Genomic DNA, 26,142 nt, shown 5'->3' with positions numbered 1-26,142 from the left:
GACGGGGGCGGCCGCAGGACACGCAAGTACAGTCGCGGGTTGACATTTGAGATTCTCTTCTATGCCATTTGTTTCTGACCTAAATAATACTCCGGAAAGCGGTGTAGGGGGCCGGGAGGTGGTGCACCGGGTTAAGTGTACATAGCCTGAAGCATAAGGACAAACGCGAGGATCCCAGTTCGAGCCCCCATATCCCCACCTTCACAAGCAGGTCTGCAGGTCTATTTTTTTTTTTTTATTTATCTTCATTTATTTATTGCATAGAGGCAGCCAGAAATCGAGAGTGAAGGGGGAGATAGGGAAAGAGACAGACATCTACAGCCCTGCTTCACCACTCATGAAGTTTTCCCCCGGCACGTGGGGACTGGGGACTCGAACCTAGGTCCTTGCGCACTGTTAACTTGTGCGCTCAACCAGGTGCACCACCACCTGGCCCCCAGGTGTCTATCTTTCTCTCTCCCTGTCTTCCCCTTCTCTCTCAATTTGTCTTATTAAAAAAAAAAAAAAAAAATAGAAAAAATAGCCGCAGGAGCTGTGGATTCATAGTGCAGGCCCCGAGCCCTAGTAATAACCATGTAGGGGAAAAAAAGGGGGGTGAGAGTCCTGCGGTAGCGCAGCGGGTTAAGTGCAGGTGGCTCAAAGTGCAAGGACTGGCGTTAAGGATCCCGGTTCTAGCCCCTGGTTCCCCACCTGCTGGGGAGTCACTTCACAAGTGGTGAAGCAGGTCTGCAGGTGTCTGTCTTTCTCTCCCCCTCTCTGTCTTCCCCTCCTCTCTCCATTTCTCTCTGTCCTATCCAACAACAACGACATCGATAATAACTACAACAATAAAACAACAAGGGCAACAAAAGGAAATAAATATACATTTAAAAAAAAAGGAGAAGGATGAGGTGTAAATTAGAAGCATCTTCTACATGCCTGGGCGGTGGCACACTCAGTGGAATGCACACACTACAGTGCTCAAGGATGTAGGTTCAAGCTCCTGGTCCCCACCTGTAGGTGGGAAGTTGCATGGGTGAAGTAGAGCTGGAGGTGACTCTATGTATCTCACCCTTACATTCTCTATCCAAAATACATAAATAACCTTATGATTTTTTTATTATGAATAGCTTGTTACAAGATTGTAAAATTACAATGTACAGTTCCATACCACACCCAACACTGAAGTCGTGTATACATAAAATATATTTTAAAGCACTCTGGAGATCCCCAGATGCCCTTGCTGTGGTGGGGCAGGGTCAGTGGTTATTCTGGTGAAGTTCCCAACCTTCCGCTATTAAGCTTCCATCCTCCCCTTTCTTACTCTTCCTCTTCCTCCTCACCCCACGACTCCATGTAGATGGGGATTTATTTTACCTCTTTCCTTACTTTAAATGTATGAGGAAACTCTAGCACTGATTCCAAACCCAGACAAGGATATTTCCGAACTCAGAGGATTACAAATATTTCTCCTAAGAGATTTTTTTTTTAATGAGCAAATAGAACGCAATGTATAAGACATATTACTAAATAGAAAGTGTGGTTCCCCCCCAAAATAATCAAGTTTTTTTAATGTAAAAGAAATATAGAAAATAAAAATAAAGCAGTCCGGGGGTCTGGCGGTAGCACAGCGAGTTAAGGCATATGCCACGAAGCACAAGGACCAGCACCAGTATAAGGATCCCAGTTCAAGCCCCTACTCCCCACCTGCAGGGGGGTTGCTTCACAAGCAATGAAACAGGTCTGCAGATGTCTATCTTTCTCTTCCTGTCTCTGGCTTCCCCTCCTCTCTCCATTTCTCTCTGTCCTATCCAACAACAGCGACATCAATAACAATAATAATAACCACAACAATAATAAAACAACCAGGGCAACAAAAGGGAAAAAAATAGCCTCCAGGAGCAGTGGATTCGTGGTGCAGGCACTGAGCCCCAGCAATAACCCTGGAGCAAAATAAATAAATAAAGCAATCCAACAATATAATATTGAAAAAGTAATTTTAAAAAGAAGCATTACAAAATGTTCTACAGAGACATCATATTTAAATAGTAGAACACCTGCTTGTGTATTCCGGATTCCTTTCCCTTCTATGTTTAATCTGGTCTCTTTCCAACTTGTCACAATTTGTTGTTGAGCCAGATGTTGTTGTGCGCGGGCCGCGGAGAAGAGAGGGGGTCCGGAGCGAAGAGGAAACACAAATCTTTATTTGCGCTGGCACCTCAGAGTTGGGTGCTAGAGAAGCAGGTTGGGCCACGTGGAGGTAGCGAAAATGACTGCCTCACACAGTAACCTTTCCTGCGTCTGAACACCAGAGTGAAGCGCTGGCAAGAGAGAGAGGTGTGGAAGAAGAAAGGCTTTTATAGGAGCAGCTTTCGCGAGAATGGGAAGGGGGAGGAGTAACCATAGCACTCCAGGATAGGATGATAACTCTCGTGAGAATGGGAGGGGGGAGGAGTAACCAAAGCACTCCGGATATTGCGGGGATATAGACAATGCCCTGAGGGCATTAACATGGTGGAACAGGCACTCCGAGAATGTCCCAACTCTAGCGGAAACTAGCAGTAGCCTGAGTAGACAACATGGCAGATGTGACTGCATCGGCATAATTTCCCAGCATCTCCCCCTTTCCTTTTATCTAATGCCCAGGGCAACAGTGTGTAAAGTCTGTGAACTACTCAGGGTCAGTCTATGAGAAACCAGCAACATGAAGGGAAGAAAGCTGCTGTAAAATTGTCTAAAGTGTCCAAAGGGTATACCAGCAAGTCCGATAAAGGTCTCAGTCCAAAGTAGGCGACTAGGGGGAGAAATGGCAGGGGATGAAATGCTGCATGAGGAAGGTCAGGCTCTGGAATTCTGCTTTTCGGTAGAGAGTGAGCTGGAACCGCCAAAACGTGACAGGTCAAAGCAGAAGCAGGAAAGGCAGACAGGCAGTAAAAATGTTCTGTCCTTGGAATCTGTGAATCAGGTTCTTCAGATCGTCAGGTGACATCTAGGGTTTTGGGGGGTTTGCCACTGTAGTCGTGCCATCTAGTGGGTGATGTCAGGGTGTGCAGGGGTCCAGATGTTTTTTTTCTGGGATTCCTGTGGAAGAAACAAACAATCTGCTTCTCGTGGTTAGCAGGGCATCTGATTTGAATGCTTTATAGAAAAAGAGGTTTGGTGCCTTGACCAACTGAGTATTGGGGGATGTATCTTTCCTATTCATTTATGATAATATTTTATATTATTTGTCATGGTAGTCAGCCGTTATCTGGAAGGTCCTGGGTGATTCATGGGGAAAAAGAACTTATCTTTTAACAAAGACTCTAAGGTGTAGGGAAGCGGGAACTATCTTATCCCTTTTTTTTTTTTTGTTATCTTGCCTTTTGTTGCCCTAGTTGTTTTATTGTATGTAATTATATTGTTGTTATTACTGATATTGTGGTCATTGGATAGAACAGAGAGAAATGGAGAGAGGAGGGGAAGACAGGGGGAGAGAAAGACACCTGTAGTCCTGCTTCACCGCCCGTGAAGTGATTCCCCTGCAGGTGAGGAGCCGGGGGCTCAAACTGGGATCCTCAAGCCAGTTCTTGCACTTAGCGCCACCTGCGCTAAACCTGTTGTGCCACCACCCGAGTCCCAGGAACTATCTTTTAACATAAACTCTATGGCCATGCCAATAGCAACCTTGAGGGCACATGTGGCTCCGCACATATCGCCCTGTCTTATGTCATGTTTTGATGTTTGGTGGACTTTGTTTTGTGGCAGGGTGGACTGTGCCTGTCTTAGGTTGGGGATCAGCCTTCCGTCTTACCTGTCATTGGAACACCTGGTCATTTTTGCCCAGTAGTACCAGGTGCCCTGTCTTAGGTTGACTGGATAGCGCTAGTTTCCTCTTACCCGTCATTGGCAAGCCAGCCCTCTACATGGTGGACGTTCTGATGGAGGGGGGCAAATCCTCCGCAGCAACTCAATATTCTGCCATGTCCAGCCTATGATAGTGAGTTTGTATAGGTTGCATCTTTATGGCATCAATCTGTTGCCGCAAAAAGGCCATGAGCTTGTTAAGAATTATAGGACCATGGTCTGGGAGGTGTCCCAGTGGATAAGGCATTAGACTCTTAAGTGTGAGATCCCAAGTTCGACCCTGGCTGCATGTGTACCAGAAAGATATCTGGTTCTTTCTTTCTCCTCCTCTCTTTCTCATTAATAAATTAATTAGAATGTTTAAAAAAAGTTATAGGACCTATTGTGAGCAGAAGAAGTAAAACAAACTAGGGTCCTACAACTAAGGGTAGACAGGTAAGGAAGGGGGAATGTATCTATTGGTATGAAGAGGTAGGATCATATCTTAAGTCTAAGGGAAGCAGTCAGTGTATGTGATGTCTAGGGGAACAGCCATTTGTCTTTGGGGGTAGTAAAGAATGTCTGTGGCATGGGTGATATTATAAAGGAAAACATCTTTAAATTGTTGGCTGACAAAGGCATGGCTTATGGTGGCAAGACAAGATACCCCAGTTAAGTTTACAAGAATATGTGAATGTTGTTAATTCACATAGGTTGGATATGGAGGAACTTCTTACAGTTTAATACCTTACCATATGAACAGATGATTTCTCATATGAAGGCTTGATAGCTGTACTTGTGAAAAAAAATAAAACTTGTAACAAGTTAGAGGTTTACTATAATTGACTTTGGACTATAAGCAGACTCAGGTTACTTAGAGAGTTACTGCATGTTAGTGACAATGGTTTTAACATTTAGAGTACTCTGAGCAGATGGGTCATACAAAAATTTTTGGTCATTCAACACACTCACAAAACACAACTGGCCAGTCATAATAGAAGACATTCAGGGAAGGGGTAGGAGAGAGGGCTCTGTGAGCCAACTTTTGTAGGTTCTGCCATGTCATATTATGGATCCTGGGATGTATCCTGCATCTAGTCCTCTTGTATTTCTTGTTCTTCAGGGATAACAGTGCCATCATGAGGGTATTGTCAGACATGGCAGGCAGGAACCCAGACAGGTTTAGAGTAATTATGAAGGAAAATGCATGCAAAACCTCTTCCCATGGTCAATAGAGGGTCAGGCCCTTTCCAAATTTTATCGAGTGGATCTCTCCATTTGACCTTAATAGATGAGAGAGTAGATGGTGTTTGCCAGTGAAGAATAATAGGAGGTAAGTCCGAGTTATTGTAAATATTAAAGAGATTTAACGTAGTTAAGGCTTTTGCTAGCTGGATGTTGGGGGGGGTACATTCCTCCTTTATCTTTATTTAATTGAGCCTTAAGGGTTTGATGGGCCCTCTCGACAATGCCTTGTCCCTGTGGATTATAGGGAATGCCTGTGGTATGAGTAATGTTCCAGAGGGAACAAAAATATTTAAATTGTTTGCTGGTAAACGCTGGTCCACGGTCAGTTTTCACTTGAAGAGGTAAGCCCATCACAGCAAAACAGGAGAGCATATGGCTTATAAGCTTTTTAGAGCTTTCTCCTGTCTGAGCTGTTGCCCACATACATTTAGAAAAAGTATCAATTGAGACAAACACATATTTTTGTTTGCCAAAGTTTGGTATGTGGATGACATCAATTTGCCAAATAGCATTAGCTTTTAAGCCTCAGGGGTTAACACCAAGAGTCTGAATAGCAGGTGTTTTTATGAGACTTGCACAGGAAGAGCATGTAGCTAGGATATGTTTTAATTGTGGTAACGGAACATCAGGAAATCGAGCTCGAAGGCCTTTAAGATTAACATGGGGTAGGGAATGAAAGTCAGCAGGATCAGAGACAGAGACTAGGAGAGCTCCTGTGGAGGCAAGGTGGTTAGCTGCAGCATTCCCTTCAGACAGGGAACCAAGAAGAGGGCTGTGGGAACAAAGGTGCTGAATATATCGTGGTTGGGTTCAAGAAGAGAGCATAGAGGCAATTTGAATCAAGAGAGGGGAAAGTGGGTTGTCATCAATTTTCACATAGGAACGAGCAAGCCATGGAAGTAAGTTAACAGTATACACACTGTCAGAAAAAAGGTTGAAGGATTCTGGTACAGCTTTTCATGCAAGGAAAACAGCATAAAGTTCTTTGTACTGAGGGGAATTCTCAGGAAGCTCAGTAAAGAGAGGTTTAGGAGATTGTTTGTCTGGGTAATATATAAGGGCAGCAGCTCCCTTTTTTCCACCATCAGTGAAGACTGTAGGAGCAGAAGGAATGGGATCTCGAGAGAAAAGTTTAGGTGCTAGTAGAGGCAAAAGAGGTAAAGAACCTATCAATTTATTAGAAGGAAAATGGTTATCTATTTGTCCTGGAAACCCCAAAGCGGGAATGATGGTGTATGAGCCACTCTGTATCTGTGAGAGAAAAGGGCAGAATAATTAAATCCGGTTCTTTCCCTAAGACCTGCACAGACCTATTTCTTCCTTGGCGAACCATGAATGCTAACGCATCTATCTCAGTGAGGAGTCTTGGAGTTCCTCCTACTGGCGTGTGAACCCACTCAAGAACCCCATGGTCTTGCCACAATGCCCCTACTACTGTGGGGGTGGAGTTGAAGATTAGAAGGTTTACCGGAGAGGAGAGAGAGAATCGAACAAGGTGCATGTCCTGGAGGGCCTTGTTAACCCTTTCCAGTGCCGAGGAGGCCTCTGGAGTTAACTTACGTTTTGAGGAGGGCTGTTTGTTTCCTTTTAACAGGTCAAACAGTGGTTGAAGGCAGCTTGTAGGCAGATAGAGATACTGCCTAAGCCAATTTAAATTCCCTAGAAAACTTTGTAAAGAAGCAAGAGTAAGGTTAGAAGGAAAGGTGACATTAGGTTTTAAGGGACGAATTTGCATTAAAAAAATCTCTGAACCTAAGAAAGATATTGGAGGGATTAGCTGTATCTTCTCAGGGGCTACATTAAGGCCGCTTTTCTTTAATGCAGGAATGAGAAAATTACATAAGGCATAGAGATCTGTATCTGATTTTCCCCATATTAAAATATCATCTGTATAATGAAAAACATTAAGGCCCTTATTAATATATGGGACAAGGGCAGATTTAACAGCCTCTTGACAAATTGTAGGACTATTGGCCATACCCTGGGGCAGCACCACCCATTCAAATCTGTCAGCAGGGCTGGCGTTATTAATAGAAGGAACAGAGAAGGCAAAACATTTACAATCTTGCAGATGCAAGGGAATAGAGAAAAAACAATCTTGTATATTAATAGCTATGATTGGAATTCCTGTGGGAATTGCAGAAGCAAGAGGCAAACCCCTTTGGGGGGAGCCCCAGACCTGCATGGTTTTATTAACTGCACGGAGATCTGGGAGGAGGCGCCATTTTCCCGAGCGCTTTTTAATCACAAAGACAGGAGTATTCCATGGGCTTCGAGAATGACCATTGTGTCCCAAGGACAACTGCTCTCGGACGAGCTCTTTTAAACTTTCTAGCTTATCCCTAGGTAAAGGCCACTGTTCCACCCAGACAGGCTCATTAGAAAGCCAGCTTAAGCGGGGTGTTTGGCTACGAACAGTGGCATTTAGTATTGGGGGTGCTGATTAGATCTGGTCTCACAGGAGTGAGTGTTACACTCTGCAGAGGCATCTGTGGATATCCTAACATCAAGACATTCCAGAATATCCCTGCCCAATAGGTTGGTGCTAATATTAGCTACCAAAGGGCAGAAGTGTCCAGTAGAACCTTCTGGGTCTTCCCACATGAGCGAATCTCGTGTGTGAAATGATTGGGTCACCCCTCCTACTCCATGTAAACTGGGTCCAGGGTTGAGTTCTCAATCTTGGGGCTTTGCTGCCCCCGTGTCAACCAAAAATTTAAAAGAAATATTGCCAATCTTTACTGTCATAGAAGGGTGACCTCGTTCTAAAACAGGAGTGGTCCACAAAATCTCAGGCCCCGAATTTGTGCCATTCAGGGGTGTGCCATCTTTATGAAATTTGGACCAACAATCCCTCTTCCAGTGAAACCCTTTACAACATCTTGGACAAACAGTACGTGGCCTCTGGCTCCCTGACTGAAAGCAGGGTTGCTCTGACTGGAGGCATGGTCGCTCTAACTGGAGGCGGGGTTTCCCTGACTGGAGGCGTGGTCGCAGCTTATCAGGACATTGGTTACGCCAATGTCCTTGGCGACCGCATTGAAAGCAGGCCCCATTTTGATTACGTGGGGTAACTGCATAAACCTGTGTCGTAGCGGATGCCCCATAATTGCCTGATGTAAGTTCCTGTGTCGCTAAAATCCAATTATCTGGGTGTAGGTATTTAAGATTAAGGCATGCCTGATGGAATTGTGGTATCATGCCTTCCCAGACAATAGAGCGCAGGAGTAGTGAGCGGACGTCAGGATTATAAACCTTTCTCTCTAAACTTGTCTTCACCCTTGAGATGAAGCTCGCTAATGATTCATCAGTGCCTTGGCAAAGAGAGTTAATGGGAACTGACGAATCTACATCGGGTGGGGTCACCCTTTCCCATGCTTGTGTTGCGCAGATGTGTACCTGTTCAAAATAACCGGTTGGAAACCTGGCTTTTGCCTGCTGAGCTCCAGATTCATAAGCTCCTCCAAACAAAGCATCATAATCCCATTCTACCTGTTTGTTACTATTTTCCTGCGACTGTCTAGAGCACTCATCGTGGAAGCATGCCTTCCACTGTAGGTAGAGGGGGTCTGGGAGTGCAGCACGAGCCAGATCTTTCCAATCTTGGGGTGTGTTAAGATGGTGGTAAAAACTCCTTAAAACAGACTTGGTCCATGGAGCATGCATACCGTCCTCCCTGACCGCTTGCCTGAGTTCTCCGATAACTTTAGAGGAGTATGGCTGCTACGGCTGAGGGTTTTGTTTAGAAGGGGCCACGTTTACCGGGAAGGTGTGGATTTTGTCCTATGGCATCATAGAGGGAGCTACAGAAGTGGAAGGTGCCGTGGAAACTGCTGTAGTGGCCACAGGGGAAACTGCACACATATCTACGGGGACAGAGCTCTTGGGGTGGACTGCACATGGTTTAAAGTCCTTAAATGCTGCCTTTAACTCCCACACCTCAGCCACTAGGTCTCTTAATGATGACGTATCAGCAGGGGGTGGGGTCAGAGAAGCAGAAGCCTCAGGGGAAGCCAAAACCGGGGTGGTAGGAGGAGGGGCTAGAGAACCGGAAGCCTCAGGGGAATCAGGGGACGGGGCCAGAGAAGCAGAAGGAACTGAACTCGTGTCTGCCACAGAAGGAACTGAACACATGTCTGCAGGAGCCGAACACGTGTCTGCAGGGACAGCGCGTGAAGGGGTCATGGAAGCCGCAGAAGGAACTGAGCACGTGTCTGCAGGGACAGAAGTTTGGGTGCTGACTGCAAATCGCTTAGGGCGTTTAGGTTGTAAGCACATATCTCTTAACTCTTGTATCTCAGGAGAAGCTGAACCCTGGGCGGCAGGGGGCGGGGTCGGAGGAGGAGTTTCCGAACACGTGTATGTGTCTGTGGGAACGGAAGTTCTGGGTCTATCTGCTGATCACTGAGGGCATCTGAGTCTTAAGCACATGTGCTTTAACTCTCGTCTCTCAGCCTCAAGGTCACTTATCCTCATGGCAGACCACGTTGTACATATCTTGTAAGTGGCAACCACAGTTATAAAATCCCAAGGGGTAGCGAAAATTAAACCGTCTGTGAGAGCACGAATCTGTCCCAGGGCAGAAGGAGATAATAACTGGGACACCTCCTCATAAAACGAAAAAATTTCCATGGTGGAGGGAAACACAGGGCCACAGAGGCGGGCGGATGCCACTTACCTGTGTCTGGGTGGCCTTTCTGGACCTCAGGCTGGGTGTGAGTGCGGGACACATTGAGCGCCAGATGTTGTTGAGCCAGATGTTGTTGTGCGCGGGCCGCGGAGAAGAGAGAGGGGGTCCGGAGCGAACAGGAAACATAAATCTTTATTTGCGCTGGCACCTCAGAGTTGGGTGCTAGAGAAGCAGGTTGGGTCACGTGGAGGTAGCGAAAATGGCTGCCTCACACAGTAACCTTTCCTGCGTCTGAACACCGGAGTGAAGCGCTGGCAAGAGAGAGAGGTGTGGAAGAAGAAAGGCTTTTATAGGAGCAGCTTTCGCGAGAATGGGAAGGGGGAGGAGTAACCATAGCACTCCAGGATAGGATGATAACTCTCGTGAGAATGGGAGGGGGAGGAGTAACCAAAGCACTCCAGATATTGCGGGGATATAGACAATGCCCTGAGGGCATAACATGGTGGAACAGGCACTCCGAGAATGTCCCAACTCTCACGGGAACTAGCAGTAGCCTGAGGAGACGACATGGCAGATGTGACTGCATCGGCATAATTTCCCAGCAACAATTAGTAAATGCACATGCTTTTAACAGAAAGGTGGACAATTCCTACAAGTTGCATCAATCATGGTTTTCTTTCTTCATTCCTTCATTCTGCCTTTCTTCCTTTCTCTTTTTCCTCCGTCCCTCCCTTCTTCTTTCATATTTTTTTTCCCCAAAGCACTGCTCAACTCTGGCTTATGGTTGTACTGGGGATTGAAACTGAAACCTTTGGGGCCAGGTGATGGCACACCTGGTTGAGTACATATGTTACAGTGTACAAGAGTCCAGGTTCCAGTCCTCCCAACCACCCCCCCACCTGCAGGGGGAAAGCTTTACAAGTAGTGAAGCAGTGATGCAGGTGTCTCTCTGTCACTCTCCCTATTTCCTCCTTCCCTCTCAATTTCTGGCTGCCTCTATCCAATAAATAAATAAAGATAATAATTTTTTTTTAAGCTGGGACCTTTGATGCCACAGGCATGAAAGTTTTTTCATAACGATTACACTATCTGGCTAGCCCTGTCATAATCTTCAAAATGATTGTCATTTCACATTTTTTCTTTCTTCTAGAATTATCAGATTGTTTTTAATTTGAAAGGCAAGATTTTTTCATCTATGTTTTCACTTTCTAAATGTTTTGTGTAAAGAAGGGATAATAACGCTGGTAAAAATAAAAGTTGTGCTCCTCAAATAGGTAGTTCTGTTTTCATAAATAACAGCCCTGAAAAGCATATAGAAGAAATATGTGCAATAGGTCCAACTGTGAGAAGTAAAATGTTATATTTTCAGGGCTGGGGATGGTGGTGAGTGCTTCTAACAGATGAATATATTTTACTTTTAACTAATGAAAAAGTCTCATAATTTACAAATGTATTTGATTGGAATGTCTATTCTCTTTAGTGGTATTTAAAAGCATAACAAAATTGAGCTTTCAGATGCCAATAGTTTCATGTATACCCTTAACAAATTTTAAAATAAAATCTATCAGTTAAAATCTTCTATTTTCTTTGTAAATTCTGCAGTTTGTGTTAAAGAGAATGTGACAACATGAAATGGTAACTATTCATGCTGCAGAACTTTCTAAAAAGAAACTTCTGTTTTTCCCATAACTGAGTTTCTCTACCAAATTTGTTTTTCCTAACATTAAATATTTGGACCCAAGTACATTTTAATTCTGGAGGATAGTGTTATCTTAGACAAGGGAACAGTAAGCACAGTTCTGCTGGTACTGAGATGAGTAAGTTGGGATGTGAGGCTTTGAAGTCCCAAATTCAGTCCCCTACACCACTATAAGCCAGAGCTTAGCGGTGTTGTGTTTAAAAAAGAGAAAAGAAATATAATTCTAGGGGGCCAGGTGGTGGCACACCTGGTTGAGCGCACATGTTACAGTGTGCAACGACCCAGATTCGAGCCCCTGGTCCCCACCTGCAAGGGGTTAGCTTCACAAGTGGTGAAGCAGTGTTGTAGGCGTCTCTCTGTCTTTCTCCTTCTTTATCATCCCCTTCCCTCTCCATTTCTGACTGTGTCTATCCAACAAATAAATAAATAAATAAAGTATTTTTTAAAAATTTTAAAAAAGATATAATGCTACATGTGTAGACCACCTAACCCTCAAAATTTGGCCAAATCTGTGTTCTGTTTTATACACAGCATGTGTGTGGGGAGACTAAAAGTCAACAAGAATTATTTCTCTCCTTGTTAGAGGAAAGGCAGTGCTTTTCCTCGTATGTGGATAACATGTGACCCTCTCTGCAAATTCTATCAAATGAAAGGAACAAGTCTTACTCCAAAAGTTTCATTAACCTTTTGAGAATTCTTATTCCCAATAAAAAGTAATCATTATCAAAAATTTTAAAAAATTATTTCTCTTGGGTGCATGAGGCATGATACTATTTCAGAAGTTCCCTATGAGGGGCCAGGCAGTGTGACTCATCCAGTAGTGCACAGAATACATTATCTTGTGCAAGGACCTGGTCCCCACCTGCAGAAGAGAACCCTAAAAAGCAGTGAAGCAGTGCTGCAAGTATCTTTCTTTCTGTCACCCTCTCTATCTCCCACTTCCCTCTCAATTTCTCCCTGTCTCTATTGAGAGGGGAAAAAAAGAAAGTTTCACATGAAAAGTTGAACCCTCATGATGAGTGTCTTAGTAAGCTAAATTCTTCTTCGTGTATCTCGGAATCTGTTTTACCTGATTAGGAATTAGATCTGATCCAGTAAAAACCAAGGAATGAGAATGCATTGAAGCATACTTTCATCTATTTATGCCTTCATCATCATCATTATTATAATTAAACACATTTTCCAGATATTCCTTAGATAAACTCCCTCATTAAAGAACAAACCCCTTTTTCAGGAGAAACAATGCCCTACATAGTCATAACATGGTTGTAGGGTGGCAGTTTAATGTAGGTCATTCAGGTTGCCTACTGGTTAGGGTGGACCTTTTAAAGCAGAAATGCAGTGTGTATGAGGGAACCTCTGCCCACATTATGTCTGGAATGGTGATGCTGTCCCTCTTCACAATGCCCCTAGCTTTTATTAATAGTTCATGTGACCGTCAAATGAACTGTGCCTTGGCATCTGAGGGATTATTCAGTGAAGACATTAAAATAGACACTTAAGCAATCTTTTCCTGATATATGGGAGAATAACTTGTAGGCCTTGCTTTATTAGAACATCATGCTCCATAAGAAAAACCCACTGTGACCACAGCTGGTTGTACTCAGTAGCGTCTTCATTCTGATAACATTCTGTAAAGATTCATGAAATTGTTGACTAGTAGAGCATCAAGGTCATGCAAGTCAATTCACTCACTTATAGATAAAAGGCATAGGGGTGTGTATATATATATATATATATATATATAGAGAGAGAGAGAGAGAGAGAGAGAGAGAGGGAGATGGAGAGAGAGAGGACCTGACAGGGGAGGTGGAGAGAGAAAGAGATACCTGCAGCACTGCTTTACCACTTGTGAAGCTTCTCCCCTACTGGTGGGGAGCAAGGGCTTAAACCAGGGTCTTTGTGCATAGTAACATGTGACCTTAACTGGGTGTGCCAGCCCCCAGCCCTAAAAAGGGCTAAATTTTTTCTGGATGCAAACTAATTTTCCTTTACATCAAACTGCTGATCACATCATAGTTGAAAACCTAAAATTAAGACTTCTAACTTTCTTAGTTTTGCCTTCTCAACTAGTCCACCAAGTAGCATGTTGGAGCCGAGAAATAAAAAGCCAGTTCTCAGAAGACCTAGTCGGGTGTTGTATTGTTGTGTGGAAAAATGAGAAATGTTATGCATGTACAAACTGTTGTATTTACTGTTGACTGTAAAACATTAATCCCCAATAAAGAAATAATAAAATAATTAATTAAAAAATTAAAAGCCAGTTCTAAAGAACATTTCCTGTAGATCAGATGATTAAGTGGATGGGAGAATAAGTTGAAAACAGACCCACTGGGGCCAGTGGTGGCACACCTAGTTGAGCACACATTATAATGTGCAAGGACCTGAGTTCAAGCCCCTGTTCCCTACCTGCAGGGGGGAATGCTTTGCAAGTGGTAAAACAGTGCTGCAGTTGTCTCTCCTTCTCTCTCTCTCTCTCTTATTCCCTTCCCTCTCGATTTCTGTCTCTATCCAATAAATAAAGATATTTAAAAAAAAACCAAAAACTCATAAAATTTAAAAACCTAAATATCCCTCCTGTGATCTTTGTCACTTCCTTTCAGGGCAGAGGCTGGCTAATAGTTTCCTTTGTCTTAATTTTCTTAAACATAGAATCCCAGATTTCAGGTAAAACATTTTTCATTGACCATTTTTATATAACTGTTAAGATAAAACCAACTGCTTCTGAGACTCTAAATCTGTATTCATGTAGGCTTTCTATCTTCTCTTTTCATTTTTAGTCCCTTCTCACATATTCTAAATTTTTTAATTTATTTTTATTGGGGGGGATTAATGGTTCATAGTAAATACAGTTGTTGATAAATGTGTAAAATTTCTCAGTTTTCTGCAAAACACTCTCACTCCCAGCATAGTACAAGCATAGAACCTCCACCACCATGTACCAGGAGCTGGAAGACCCCTCCCCTCTGATCCCATTACTTTGGTGCAATACATCAAACCAAGTCCAAGTTTTGTTTTTGTTTCCCTTTCTATTCTTATTTGTCAACTTCTGTCTATGAGTGGGATCATCCGATATACATCCTTCTCTTTCTGACTTATGTCACTTAAAGTGATTCCTTCAAGCTCCATCCAAGATGAGGTGAAGATGAATTCACTATTTCTAATAGTTGTGTAGTATTCCATTATGTATAGATACCACAACTTATTCAGCCACTCATCTGTTCTTGGACACCTGGGTTGCTTCCACATTTTGGCTACTTCAAATCGTGTTGCTGTGAACATAGGTATACACAAATCTTTTTGAATGGGTGTGTTTGGTCCATTAGAATATATCCCCAGGGGTTAAGTACAGGTGATGCAAAGAGCAAGGACTGAAAGGATCCCAGTTCGAGCCCCCGGCTCCCCACCTACAGGGGAGTCGCTTCACAAGCAGGTCAGCAGGTGTCTATCTTTTTCTAGCCCCTCTGTCTTCCCCTCCTCTCTCCATTTATCTCTGTTCTATCCAACAATGATGACATCAATAACAACAACAATAAAACAAGGGCAACAAAAGGGAATAAATAAATAAATATTTTAAAAAGCATATATCCCCAGGAGAGGAATTGCAGGGCCATAGAGTAGGTTCACTTCTAGCCTTCTGAGAGTTCTCCAGACTGCTCTCCACAGGGATTGGACCAATTTACATTTCCACCAGCAGTGCAGAAGTTATCATCCTTTGTCCCCACAACTTCTCCAGCATTTGTTGTTGATATTGTATGACATTCTCACAGAGGTGGGGGGGTGATATCTCATCTTTATTTGCATTTCTCTGACAATCAATGACTTGGAGCATTTTTTCCACATGTTTATTGGCCTTTTAGTCTCTTCTTAGGTGAATATTCAGTTCATATCCTCTCCCCACTTTGGGATGGCTTTCAACTTTTTTATAATAAGGTTTGTATTTTCAGTCCCCATATTCCCATTCCTTTTCCAATGCATGTCTCCATTCTGTCACTAAAATTGCCTTATCAGAATTACCAGTAACTTTATGATAGCTACCTCTAATGATTTTGATTCAGTATACTCTTGGACCTTTCTCAAGTAGCTGACAGCATGGCACACCTCTAGTTTGCAAAGTCTTCCTTCTTTTGCCTTGAACAATAAAAGTTTCTTGATTCTTTTCCTGTCTCTCTGTTTTTCATTCCTAGCTTCCCTTACTAGCCCTTACTTGCTTATATTGCACTGATCCTTATCTGATCCTTTCTCCTCCACTGTTATTTTAACTTTCATCTACATTATGATGATAATGTTCCTATTATTTATTAATTTCTCTTGGTTTAGTTCCCACACATCTGTTTATTTTCCTCTAATAAAGACTCAGGTTTTATGTACTACCTTTTTCAGACTTCCTGCCACCTTTTGTTTTAAAGAATTCTTTAAAAATTACTTTTATTTTTATTTATTTATTTATTGTTATTTTATTGGACAGAAACGGAGAGAACTTGAGAGGAAAGGAGAAGGAAGAGGAGGAGGAAGAGAAGGAGAAGAAGGAGAAGGGGAAGAAAGAGAAGAAGAAAAAGAAAAAGGAGGAGGAAGAGAAGGAGAAGAAGGAGGAGGAGAAGGAGAAGGAGGAGGAAGAGAAGGGGAAGGGGAAGAAAGAGAAGAAGAAAAAGAAAAAGGAGGAGGAAGAGAAGGAGAAGAAGGAGGAGGAGGAGGAGAAGAAGGAGGAGGAGGCGAAGGAGAAGGAGAAGAAGAAGACCTGCTGCACTGCTTCACCATTTGCAAGGCTGGGGGTCTCAACCTGGGTCCTTGCACATTGTAATATGTGTGCTCAACCAGGTGTGCCACCCAGCCCCTCCTCTGTCTTCATCAGGAGTGATAAGGAAAGGAAAACACAAAGTAAAACTTGGATTGGGTGTATTGGATTGTACCAAAGCAATGGACTCTGAGGAAGGAGGGGAGAAAGAGGCTGGTGGGGGGCACCGGATGCATGATGGTTGAAAAGAATCTTAAGTTGTAAACATGTATTAAAGGGAGATGAGAAACTGTGCCCATATATCAACAATTATAGTCCATCAACCCCCCATAAAGTAAACAAGAAAAAGAATCCTCATGTAATCTCAATTTCTGCAATAACCTTCTTCCAAATAAACTGCTCTGTCAGTTTAGTCACCAGGCCAACTTCAGACTTTTCTTTATAAAACTGGTCTCATTTTGCATGGATTAATATATCTGCTTCATCTTTTCATTCTGCATGCATACATGCACAGATATACACACTACTCCACTGTCATTCATAAAAACCACACATGAGATTTATATAATAATTATAGTGAGTATCTGAAGATACATCAAAGGATATCTGTTCAATATTCATTTCTATGCTTTACTTAGCCCTACCAAACCAAAATTTCATAGAGCATTTATTAAGTGTTTGCATTTGGTTTCTAAGGGTATTTGTTTGTTTGTTTGTAAAGGATAGAAGAGGCATGTGCACTGTTGGAGACTGAACTAGGGACTTCACGCTTGGGAGTCCAAAGCTTTATCCACTGTGTCACCTCCTGGACTCCAAGTGTTTGTATTTTGAAATAACTTTCCCAATTGATTTTATGCATAATAATGATTGCAAGTTCCTGGTCTATACTTATCAAGATACTACTGAGAATCACAGAAGAGGGGTCAGGTAGTGGTGCACCTGGTTAAGTACGTGCATTACAGTGTGCAAAGACCCAGGTTCAAGTCCCTAATCTCCACCTGCAGGAGGAAAGCTTCAAAGTAGTGAAGCAGGGCTGCAGGTGTCTCTCTGTCTCTCTCCTTATCTCCCCCTCCCTTTTCAGTTTCTCTCTGTCTCTCTCTAACAAATAAATCAATTAAAATAGTTTTAAATTAAGAAGACGTTAAAAGAAGAGGTTCAGGGGCTAGGAAGTGGCACACCTGGTTGTAACATGTAACGCATGCTACAATGTGCAAGGACCCATGTTCGAACCCCAGGTCCCCACCTGTGGTGGGGAGCTTTGTGAGTGGTGAAGCAGTGTTGCAGGTGTCTCTTTGTCTCTCTCCCTCTATCATCCCCTTCCTTCTTGATTGCTGGCTGCCTCTATCCAATAAATAAAGATAATTTTAAAAATATTTTAAAAGATATTTAGAGAAGATAGTTACTTCACTCTGGTTTCTCTTCAGATCATATAAATCTTGGCCTTTTACAGAAGGCAGTTTTCCTGCCTATGCCCACATCTCTGCTTGGTAGCAAGTCTGGAGAATTAGAACTTATATCCAGGCCTCCTACCTCCATGTCAGTGGCACTTCACTGCTCTGCATTGCTCTACATAATGAGAATCTGAGAGTAAGTAACCACAAAAATTACTGAACAAGTCTTTGCTCATAAATTTTCATGTGTTGGCAAATGCTTGTAGCTTATGTTCCCATTTAACAAGGGTTTCTAGTCAATATAATGTGCCCACATCCTTCTAATAAATCGAGCACCCAACAAAACAAAGACATTCTCAAATACAGATCATTCTGTATACATAGAACACCTCTGTCTATGAATATCCCTAATGAGGTACAAAAGGGCATTTATTATCCAGACACATTCCACAGATGCTGGAAAGCCACAGACAGAAATCTTCTCTGCCTCTTAGAAAAGGAGCTAAGATTTCTCCTCTCTTCAGCAATGAGGAATACTATCCTCCTCTTAACTATTCTCTCCTTTATGAGCCAAGTTCTACCAGGTAACAAAATTAACTTTGCTGAAGTCTTGTTAAAGTAGAGTTCCTAAGGCCTTCTGGAGATCAAGTATTCAGAACAAATTCCATATGTGGGCTCTCTAAGGAAATCAGGAAAACCTACTCCTTTCTCCTCCTCCTCCTTCTTCTTCTTACCAGAGCACTACTCAACTCTAGCTGACAGTGATGCAGTGGATTGAACCTGGGACTTCAGAGCCTCAGGCAAGAGAGTCTTTTTGCATAACCTTTATGCTATCTACCCACTGCCTAGAAACCTACTTCCTAAGAGAGCTGCAGCCACCTGGTTCACTACTTCTCCATAGCAACTCTCAGAGGAGATGAAGTTAAGGGTGTTTCTAGTGCTTAAAATTCCCTTTACTGCCTCACTAAAGAAGAATTTATTTTGGTCAGTTTGTTAACATTTTTCTAGGTCTGAGTAGCAATAAAATGGGTTTTTAGTCTACTAAATCTTGGTCTCCAAACTCTGTACTTACTTTCAGCAAAAGTTAGTTATTCTAAAATACTGGCATAAGAGTTATGCCAAAGCTATAGAGGAATTGGTGAAAGGTGTCCTTAAAAGGTTTACTGTGACTAAAATTCCTTCAGTCTGCCCATCCTTAATATTTTTAATCCTTTGTCTCTGTCCATAAAGGTCCACCCTAACCTCTGACTTCCCCTCCTTTCCAATGTCTAGCTTGGTGATTTGAAACTTAAACATAACGATCAGGGATGCTGCTACAGTGGAGTGTATCCTCCTGCATTCGGTAGCCATACATCACAGATATAAGACTGGAGTGGCGGGGGGGGGGGGGGGGGCTCTCTTCTTGTAATCAGTGAAAGTAACCAGACACCCAAGACACATAAAGGAATTTCTTAGAATTCCTGGATGCATAGATCAAAGGAGGAACAAGCAACTTAATAATGTAACAGAAATGAATGTGTTATTATTTTCTGAGAATTCAGGGCCTCAGGATTGGAAGGGAATGGAAAAGTAATCATAAATGTGTGCATGTGAGTAATTCTCTTAAAGTTTAAGGCATGGTTGATTGTTAGACTTTCTGTTATTTGCAAAGGGGACTTCCCAAAATTTCCAGCAGAAAAAAAATGAGAAACATACTTATTTTTCAGTACAGTCTTTACCACCTCAATATGTTTTTTTTAAGTTTTTATTTATTTAGTTAGTTATTTTTATTATTTAAAAAAAATTTTATCTATAAAAAGGAAACACTGACAAAAAGCCATAGGATAAGAAGGGTACAATTCCACACAATTCCCACCACCAGAACTCCATATCCCATTCCCTCCCCTGATAGCTTTCCTATTCTTGATCCTTCTGGGAGTATGGTCCCAGGATCATTATGGGGTGTAGAAGGTGGAAGGTCTGGCTTCTGTAATTGCTTCCCTACTGAACATGGCCATTGACAGGTGGATCCATACTCCCAGCCTGTCTCTCTCTTTCCCTAATGGGGCAGGGCTCTGGGGAAGCAGGGCTCCAGGACACATTGGTGGAGTCTTCTGTCCAGGGAAGTCTGGTTAGCATCTGGAACCTGGTGGCTCAAAAAAGAGTTAACATATAGAGCCAAACAAATTGTTGACTAATCATGAACCTAAAGGCTGGAATAGTTCATATGAAGAATTGGGGGTCTCCATTTTGTAGATAGTTAGTAGGCCTATTTTGGTTATATTCCAAAGAGCCATGACTGTACTTTTTTCCCCCTGAGCCTGACATCTGATATGCAGGTTGATCCAAGTTATTGTCTGGAGAGATGATGTCATGGCTGGAAAAAGGGCCAGAAAGCTGGATCATGAAAGAGAGTAGCTCCCAAATATGGTAAAGGGGTATAACTATTGTTGACTGTAAACCCCATCGATTTGATTTGGTCTGGGGCCCATATTCAGCTTAGGAGCCTATGTGACCTCTGCATCCCTGCAGATCTGAGCTCACATTCTCTGGTCACGAATAGGAAAATTCCAAGCTGCCCCAATTTCAGGACCCATCTTGCTCAGGTGGAATATAGACTATGTTGTCCAGCCTCCCTTCAGAGGATGGAACATTCTCTACCATTGTTGATCCACATTGAAAGCAAGGTTCTATGGAGGCCCACAAAGGGGTCTATTGTGTTGTTCCTGATAGAGATGACCAGTAACAATGGAGGGAGGGACCTATTCGAGGTCTAGGCCCATCTTGTCTGTTTGGGAATCTCAGGACTCCTCCATTAGAGCCCCAGCTGATGGGGTGGCCTAATAGTGACTAAAGAGTCATGGTTAAAGTTTGCCAGTCTCTTGCCCTTATTCAGCTTTTACAGTCCTTACTTTGATAAGGTTAGCTTTGGGGTGAGTAAGGGAAGTATAACAGAAAGTAAGTGAGGAGGGTAGCTAACTCTTAAGTAGACACTATTTCATCATAAACTTTATGGTGTATTTTTTAGGTCTTTCTACTTGCTTGCTGCATATACTAACTCACTGCAGACTATTGTGCACTTTTGCTTTCAGGTATATATTTTGCCCTAATTTATGGATACATGTGAACATATGTCCTATCTCATGGGAACTGGTTTATATCTAGGTTTTGGGACTTTACTAGGAAGTAAACTACCTGAAATGGAATTAGAGAATCCTATGAAAGGAAAGGTCTCACCCAAGTAATGAGGCTGAAGGGTTGACATTCCATGCCTGATGTCTCTGGACACAGTCTGAAGTGAAAGCATGCTGGGGCGGTACTCATTGCATTGTTTAGGCTGGGATCAGTTGATGTGATATCATTTAGTATGACTTGAGAGAAGCATGCAGGAAAGTGAGCCCTACCCTAGAGGTTCCAGGACTGGGGAAAATATGTTTTAAAAGAAAACTTACTATTAATGTGTAGATAGTGCTTCATGTTTCTGGGGAAGGTGCAGCATGTAGGCAGCTCTAACTTTGCTTCAGGAGAACTAATATGGATAAGATAGAGGGGAGAGAAGAAAGTGATAAGAAACCAGTTTAGTTTACCAGGTATTTGTTAAGCATCCTCAAGGCATGGGGCCAGGGTGAGATAAGCTGTGGTCTGGGATGTGGTGCAGTGGATAAAACATTGAACTCTCATGTATGAGTTCCCAAGTTGAATTCCTGGCAGAACATGTACTAGAATGACATCTGGTCCTTTTTCTCTATCTCTCCCCTCCTATTTCTCTCACTAATAAATAAATAAAACCTTTTGTAAAAAATATATACTGACCTTCACTCTTAGATAGTAATAATCACTTAGATTTCTGTATTGTGCAAGGAGGAGGCAGTGTTAACACAAAAGGATGTCCTGTGAGAGAAATAAAACAGTGAAAGAAGGCTAGAAGGAACACACATTTTGAATGTTTAAGGCACTGATCCTTAAAGGAGCAGGCTTAGAAAAGAAAAAATTTAGATCAGTTTCCATACTAAGAATTCTTGCAAAACCATTAATCTCCCAATTATTTTTTTTATTTAAGAAAGGATAAATTTAAAAAACCATAGGGTAGGAGGAGTACAATTCCACACAATTCCCACCACCCAGTCTCCATATCCTACCCCATCTCCTGATAGCTTTCCCATTCTCTATCCCTCTGGGAGCATGGACCCAGGGTCATTGTGGGTTGTAGAAGGTGGAAGGTCTGGCTTCTGTAATTGCTTCCCTGCTGAACATGGGCGTTGACTGGTCGGTCCATACTCCCAGTCTTCCTCTCTCTTTCCCTAGTAGGGTGGGTCTCTGGGGAAGCAGAGCTCCAGGACACATTGGTGGGGTCTTCAGTCCAGGGAAGCCTGGCCGGCATCCTAATGACATCTGGAACCTGGTACTGAAAAGAGAGTTAACATACAAAGCCAAACAAATTGTTGAGCAATCATGGACCCAAAGCTTGGAATAGTGGAGAAGAAGTGTTAGGGGGATACTCACTGCAAACACTAGTGTACTTCTGCTTTCAGGTATATATTTTGCAGTAGTTTATGGATACGTGTGAATATATGCTCTCTCTCACAGAAACTGGTGTATATCTAGGTTTTGGGACTTTGTTAGAAAGTGAACCACCTGAGATGGAGTTAGAGTATACTATGAAAGGAAAGGTCTCACCCAAGTAATGAAGCTGAAGGGTTGTCATTCCACACGTGAAGTCTCTGGACACAGTCTGAAGTGAAGCATGTTGAGGTGGCAATCGTTGTGTTGATTAGGTTGCGATTGGCAGATGCAATATTATTTGATATGCATTAATCTCCCAATTATTTTTTTTTAAAAAAAGATCTTCAAAGATGAAGAAGAATCCTTGGAGCTATCCAGAATTGTCACCTGCATCTATCCCTTTGTAAATTTTTGTGTGTGTGCCTATGTGTGAGCAGTGCTTGTGTGTGACAGAGCACGTGTGTACATGCATTTATTCACCAAATGTATCTGTGGGAGAGTATATCCACTACCCACACTGCACTAGGGTTTTCAAATGAATGGCAGATGTGGGCATACATTACCCTATTTTATTGTGAAGGGCTGATATATAAGGGAGTTATTGAGCACAGGATGAATTAGCTTGAAAAAAAGAAAGAAAACTTTCTCATTTCTAAAGATAAGAATAAGGATTTTAATATAAAAAGATTTTAACAAAGCAAAAAGAAATTGCCCTTGCCAGAATTAAAAGAGAAAACATGACAGTTATACTTTCATTAACAAAATTCAGTTATTTGATTATCTCACCTATTCTTTTCCTAAAGAGAAAGCTATCAAGGCCTTGAAAAATGAGGGGACTCCCCTAAGATAAAAATGTAAACTAAATGTCAGTCAAAAATGTCTACACTGCCTGACATTCCTAACATCCTATGTTAGGATTCCATTGTGTTGCTTCTTTGGTATGACTAGCAAGATAGGTTAAAGGTATCTGTTACATGATTTATATTACTTCAGTTGTCTATACTGGCTCAGGAGCACACAAAATTGTTGGCTTTATTTTATTATTATTTTTTTTACTAGAGCACTGCTCAGCTCTGGTTTATGGTAGTATAGGGGACTGAACCTGGGACTTTGGAGCCTCAGGTATGAGAGTTTTTTGTATAACCATTATGCTAACTATCCCAATTAATTTAAAAATTAATTGTCCATATGACATTACTGAAGACCCATCTGATTAGTATCTACTAAATGGTTTTTCATTCTAAACACATAGGTTTGATGGAATAAAAAACTCTAGAATGTTTTAAAACATATGTCAGTCACCCATGTCTCCAGAATAATAAAAAAAAGAGTGCTTTAGCCATGTTTTAAAACTGCCAGATTTTGAAAATGATTTTTTTCCCCTTTTTTTGGTCATTGTCACCAAACCAAAATAAAGTAAGGTAGTGCTATGGTTAGAAGAACAGAAGCAAAAACATTTGCTATAGCCAGAGTAGAATACACCCAGATTAGAGAAGAATAGACAGGGCCTAGCTAAAGAAAGCAGTCTTCATGGTGGGCAGGGGTTAGTGTCCTGAGGTAGTCGTTGGAGAACTACTGCAGGTTTTCCTTCCAGCAGTCTGAAAGAAGAAAGTAAAGTAGAGAGGAAAGGAGAGAGAAGAGGAGCACAGGCCTGGCTAGGCCAGGGCAGAGGTGGGAAGGTGATAGGAAAACAGACAGTATTTCTATATTAAATGTATAGAAATATTGTTCTGCACTCACCCTCAAAAAAAAATCCTAACAGTTTCCTTGAAGACCATGGTCTTTTAGATCTTTATTTCAGAAGTTCTATTTATGAAAGACACACACACACAAAGATAGATCTATCTGAAAATTCCTTCTACTTTAAGAAAGTCAGTATACAAGACTGATATTAAAGATTAATGTCAGCCATCAGGGTTATGCAACAATGAATGGGGGAAAAAAAAAGACTAGCTTCAGTAAGTTGCAGTGTGATGCTCTTGAACTTCCAAAGAGAGCAAGGCTACCCCGCTCTAGCCATTTGTTACTTATGTACCAGACTCTACAAGAATGCCAAATCCTATGTTTTTGCATAAATGTCTTTTGTAAGATGTATTTATTAGTGGGGGGGAGAGCGTGTAATGATGAAGATTAAACTCAGAATCTCATGCTAAAGGGTTCAATACCGTATCAACTGTATACCTCTTGGGTCGCCTAATGTCTTTTTTTTTTTTTTTTTTAGTGTTAACAAAAATCAAGTAATGACAAAGAAAAAAAATCCACCCAGGATTATTGCCAGATACTTCTTCTTGTGCAATTCAAAAAATGTCAGAAAGACTAATAAGCAATTATTCTCTTCTCTCTGCAGTTGATAGCGCTTTCAAGGAGATCTGTGAGCGTCCAAATGGTTCCTGCCAGATTTTTTGCATTGAATCAGAAATACAGTCTGGGAACTGTTTAAATGGCCATCCCTGCTGCCTTCCCATGGGAAACCTACCACTTGTTGATTTTACTACACCTTCAAAGAGATGAGGCCTTGCTGAGGTTTTTTGTTTAATGCTTAGGTGTTTTTTCTCGCTCTCTCTTTTGCCCCTTTCTCCTACTCCCACTCCTCACCCCCTTTTTTTTCCTTCATAGGAATTCTTGCTGAGTTCTCAATAAACAGTGAAGCAAAAATAGCAGATGCTAAATCTATTTTGTAACTTTATAGTATATGCTGTCTCTTGACTTGCATTATTCTTTCTTTTGTTAGTTTTTCTAATAACACTATTCAAGTTTTACTTTCAAAGTAGAAGTTTAACCCAATGGAATTGGCGTATCACAACAAAGTAAAAGACTCTGGGGTAGGTGGGTGGGGAGAATACAGGTCCAAGAAGGATGACAGAAGACCTAGTGGGGGTTGTATTATTTTATGGGAAACTGGGGAATATTATGCATGTGGAAACTATTGTATTTACTGTTGAATGTAAAACATTAATTCCCCAGTAAAGAAATAAAAAAGAAGTTTAACCCAGATAGAACATTCAGAAAAGTGAGAAAGTCTATTGTATTAAGCAGTCACAGATGAACCAAATAGAAAACAGGAGGAGGCCGGATGGTGGTGCACCCAGTTGAACGCATACATTTTATCATGCTCAAGGACCCAAGTTGGAGATCCCACTGTACACCTGCAGGGGATGTAAAGTAAGTCTGCAGATTTCTCTCTCTCTCTTGTTCTCTCTCTCCTTCTCTTTCCTTTGTTTGTTTGCTTGTTTTTGTTTACCAGAGCACTGCTCAGCTCTGGTTTATGGTGGTATGAGGGACTGAATCTCAGAACCTCGGACTTTGAAGTCTCAGGCATGACAGTCTCTTTGCATAGCCATTATGCTATCTACTCTTGTTCTCTCTCTCTCTCTCTCTCTCTCTCAATTTATGTCCTAGCAAATAAAATAGAAAAAAAAAATAAGGGGATGGCCACTGGTAGATTCTTAGTACCAGCACTGAGCTCCAGGAATAACCCTGGTGACAGTAAAAATAATAATACTAATAATTAGTAAGTTATCAACAGAACTGTTTGCACTCATATTTACATGCAATCTTGTGTACTTAAGTTCTATTTTTAGTTAGCTGGAGAAAAGATTTGATATTACATGAAAATATTACTTAAACAGGGTTGAGATGCTACCACATTATAATAAAAGTACTAGATAAATGATCTTCCAAATGTGCCAGATGTAAAACAAATGAGAATTTGAGTGACAAGCATCTAATTAATAGAATCAAGGTGCTACCAAGTTATGGTAAAAGCATTAGAAAAATTATCTTCAATGGGTATCACGATACAGCAAATGAAAATTTAAGTGATAATGATCTAGTTAAATCCTCTACTGAAAATGTCAGTGCAACTCATGCCATAACATAAACATGAGAAAGTCATAAATGAAGCAGAATAATGTTCTAGTCTTTAGAGTAATGAAGCTGAGTGAAAAGAAGCATGAACGATTCCAGAATTGAAACAAATCTTCAGTGAAGAATCTTGGTTGTTAGTTGGGAAATATAAATCTATTTTTGAGTGACATTTTAAAAGTCTGTAGTATCAAACAGTATCTGGATATGTAATGTATATCAGTTGCTAATGACAGATTATTTAGTACTAAGTAATTTATTACTGATTCATTTTTTTATAATTTTTATT

At 41.6% G+C, this 26,142-nt stretch overlaps 1 protein-coding gene and 1 long non-coding RNA gene across 3 annotated transcripts; both read left to right on the top strand.

Annotated features, from left to right (window-relative positions):
- The first annotated feature begins 1 nt into the window (after position 1).
- LOC132536965 (uncharacterized) lies at positions 2–16,530 on the top strand. Of its 2 annotated transcripts, none has more exons than XR_009548488.1 (3): positions 2–211; positions 15,242–15,314; positions 15,850–16,530. It is a non-coding gene; the product is annotated as an uncharacterized LOC132536965 (long non-coding RNA). The 2 variants fall into 2 exon arrangements; XR_009548487.1 differs by having other exon boundaries at positions 3–26.
- Positions 16,531–18,033: 1,503 nt separating this feature from the next.
- DEFB108B (defensin beta 108B) lies at positions 18,034–24,500 on the top strand. The gene is made up of 2 exons (XM_007517275.1): positions 18,034–18,091; positions 24,337–24,500. The coding sequence occupies exons 1-2, from the start codon at positions 18,034–18,036 to the stop codon at positions 24,498–24,500; spliced, it is 222 nt and encodes a 73-aa protein (XP_007517337.1).
- The last annotated feature ends 1,642 nt before the right edge of the window (positions 24,501–26,142 follow it).

This window comes from Erinaceus europaeus, chromosome 2, assembly GCF_950295315.1.
Source record: "Erinaceus europaeus chromosome 2, mEriEur2.1, whole genome shotgun sequence".
Taxonomy (NCBI): domain Eukaryota; kingdom Metazoa; phylum Chordata; class Mammalia; order Eulipotyphla; family Erinaceidae; genus Erinaceus; species Erinaceus europaeus.
Note: the sequence above shows the minus strand (reverse complement) of the source record. Positions and strands in the feature narration are given on the sequence as shown.

What these genes read in the sequence shown, in the direction of transcription:
- DEFB108B (XM_007517275.1), top strand. Translation starts at nt 18,034, where the DNA reads ATGAGGAATACTATCCTCCTCTTAACTATTCTCTCCTTTATGAGCCAA. An exon ending in TATGAGCCAAGTTCTACCAG is followed by an intron (nt 18,092 to 24,336) that starts GTAACAAAATTA and finishes TTCTCTCTGCAG; the next exon opens with TTGATAGCGCTTTCAAGGAG.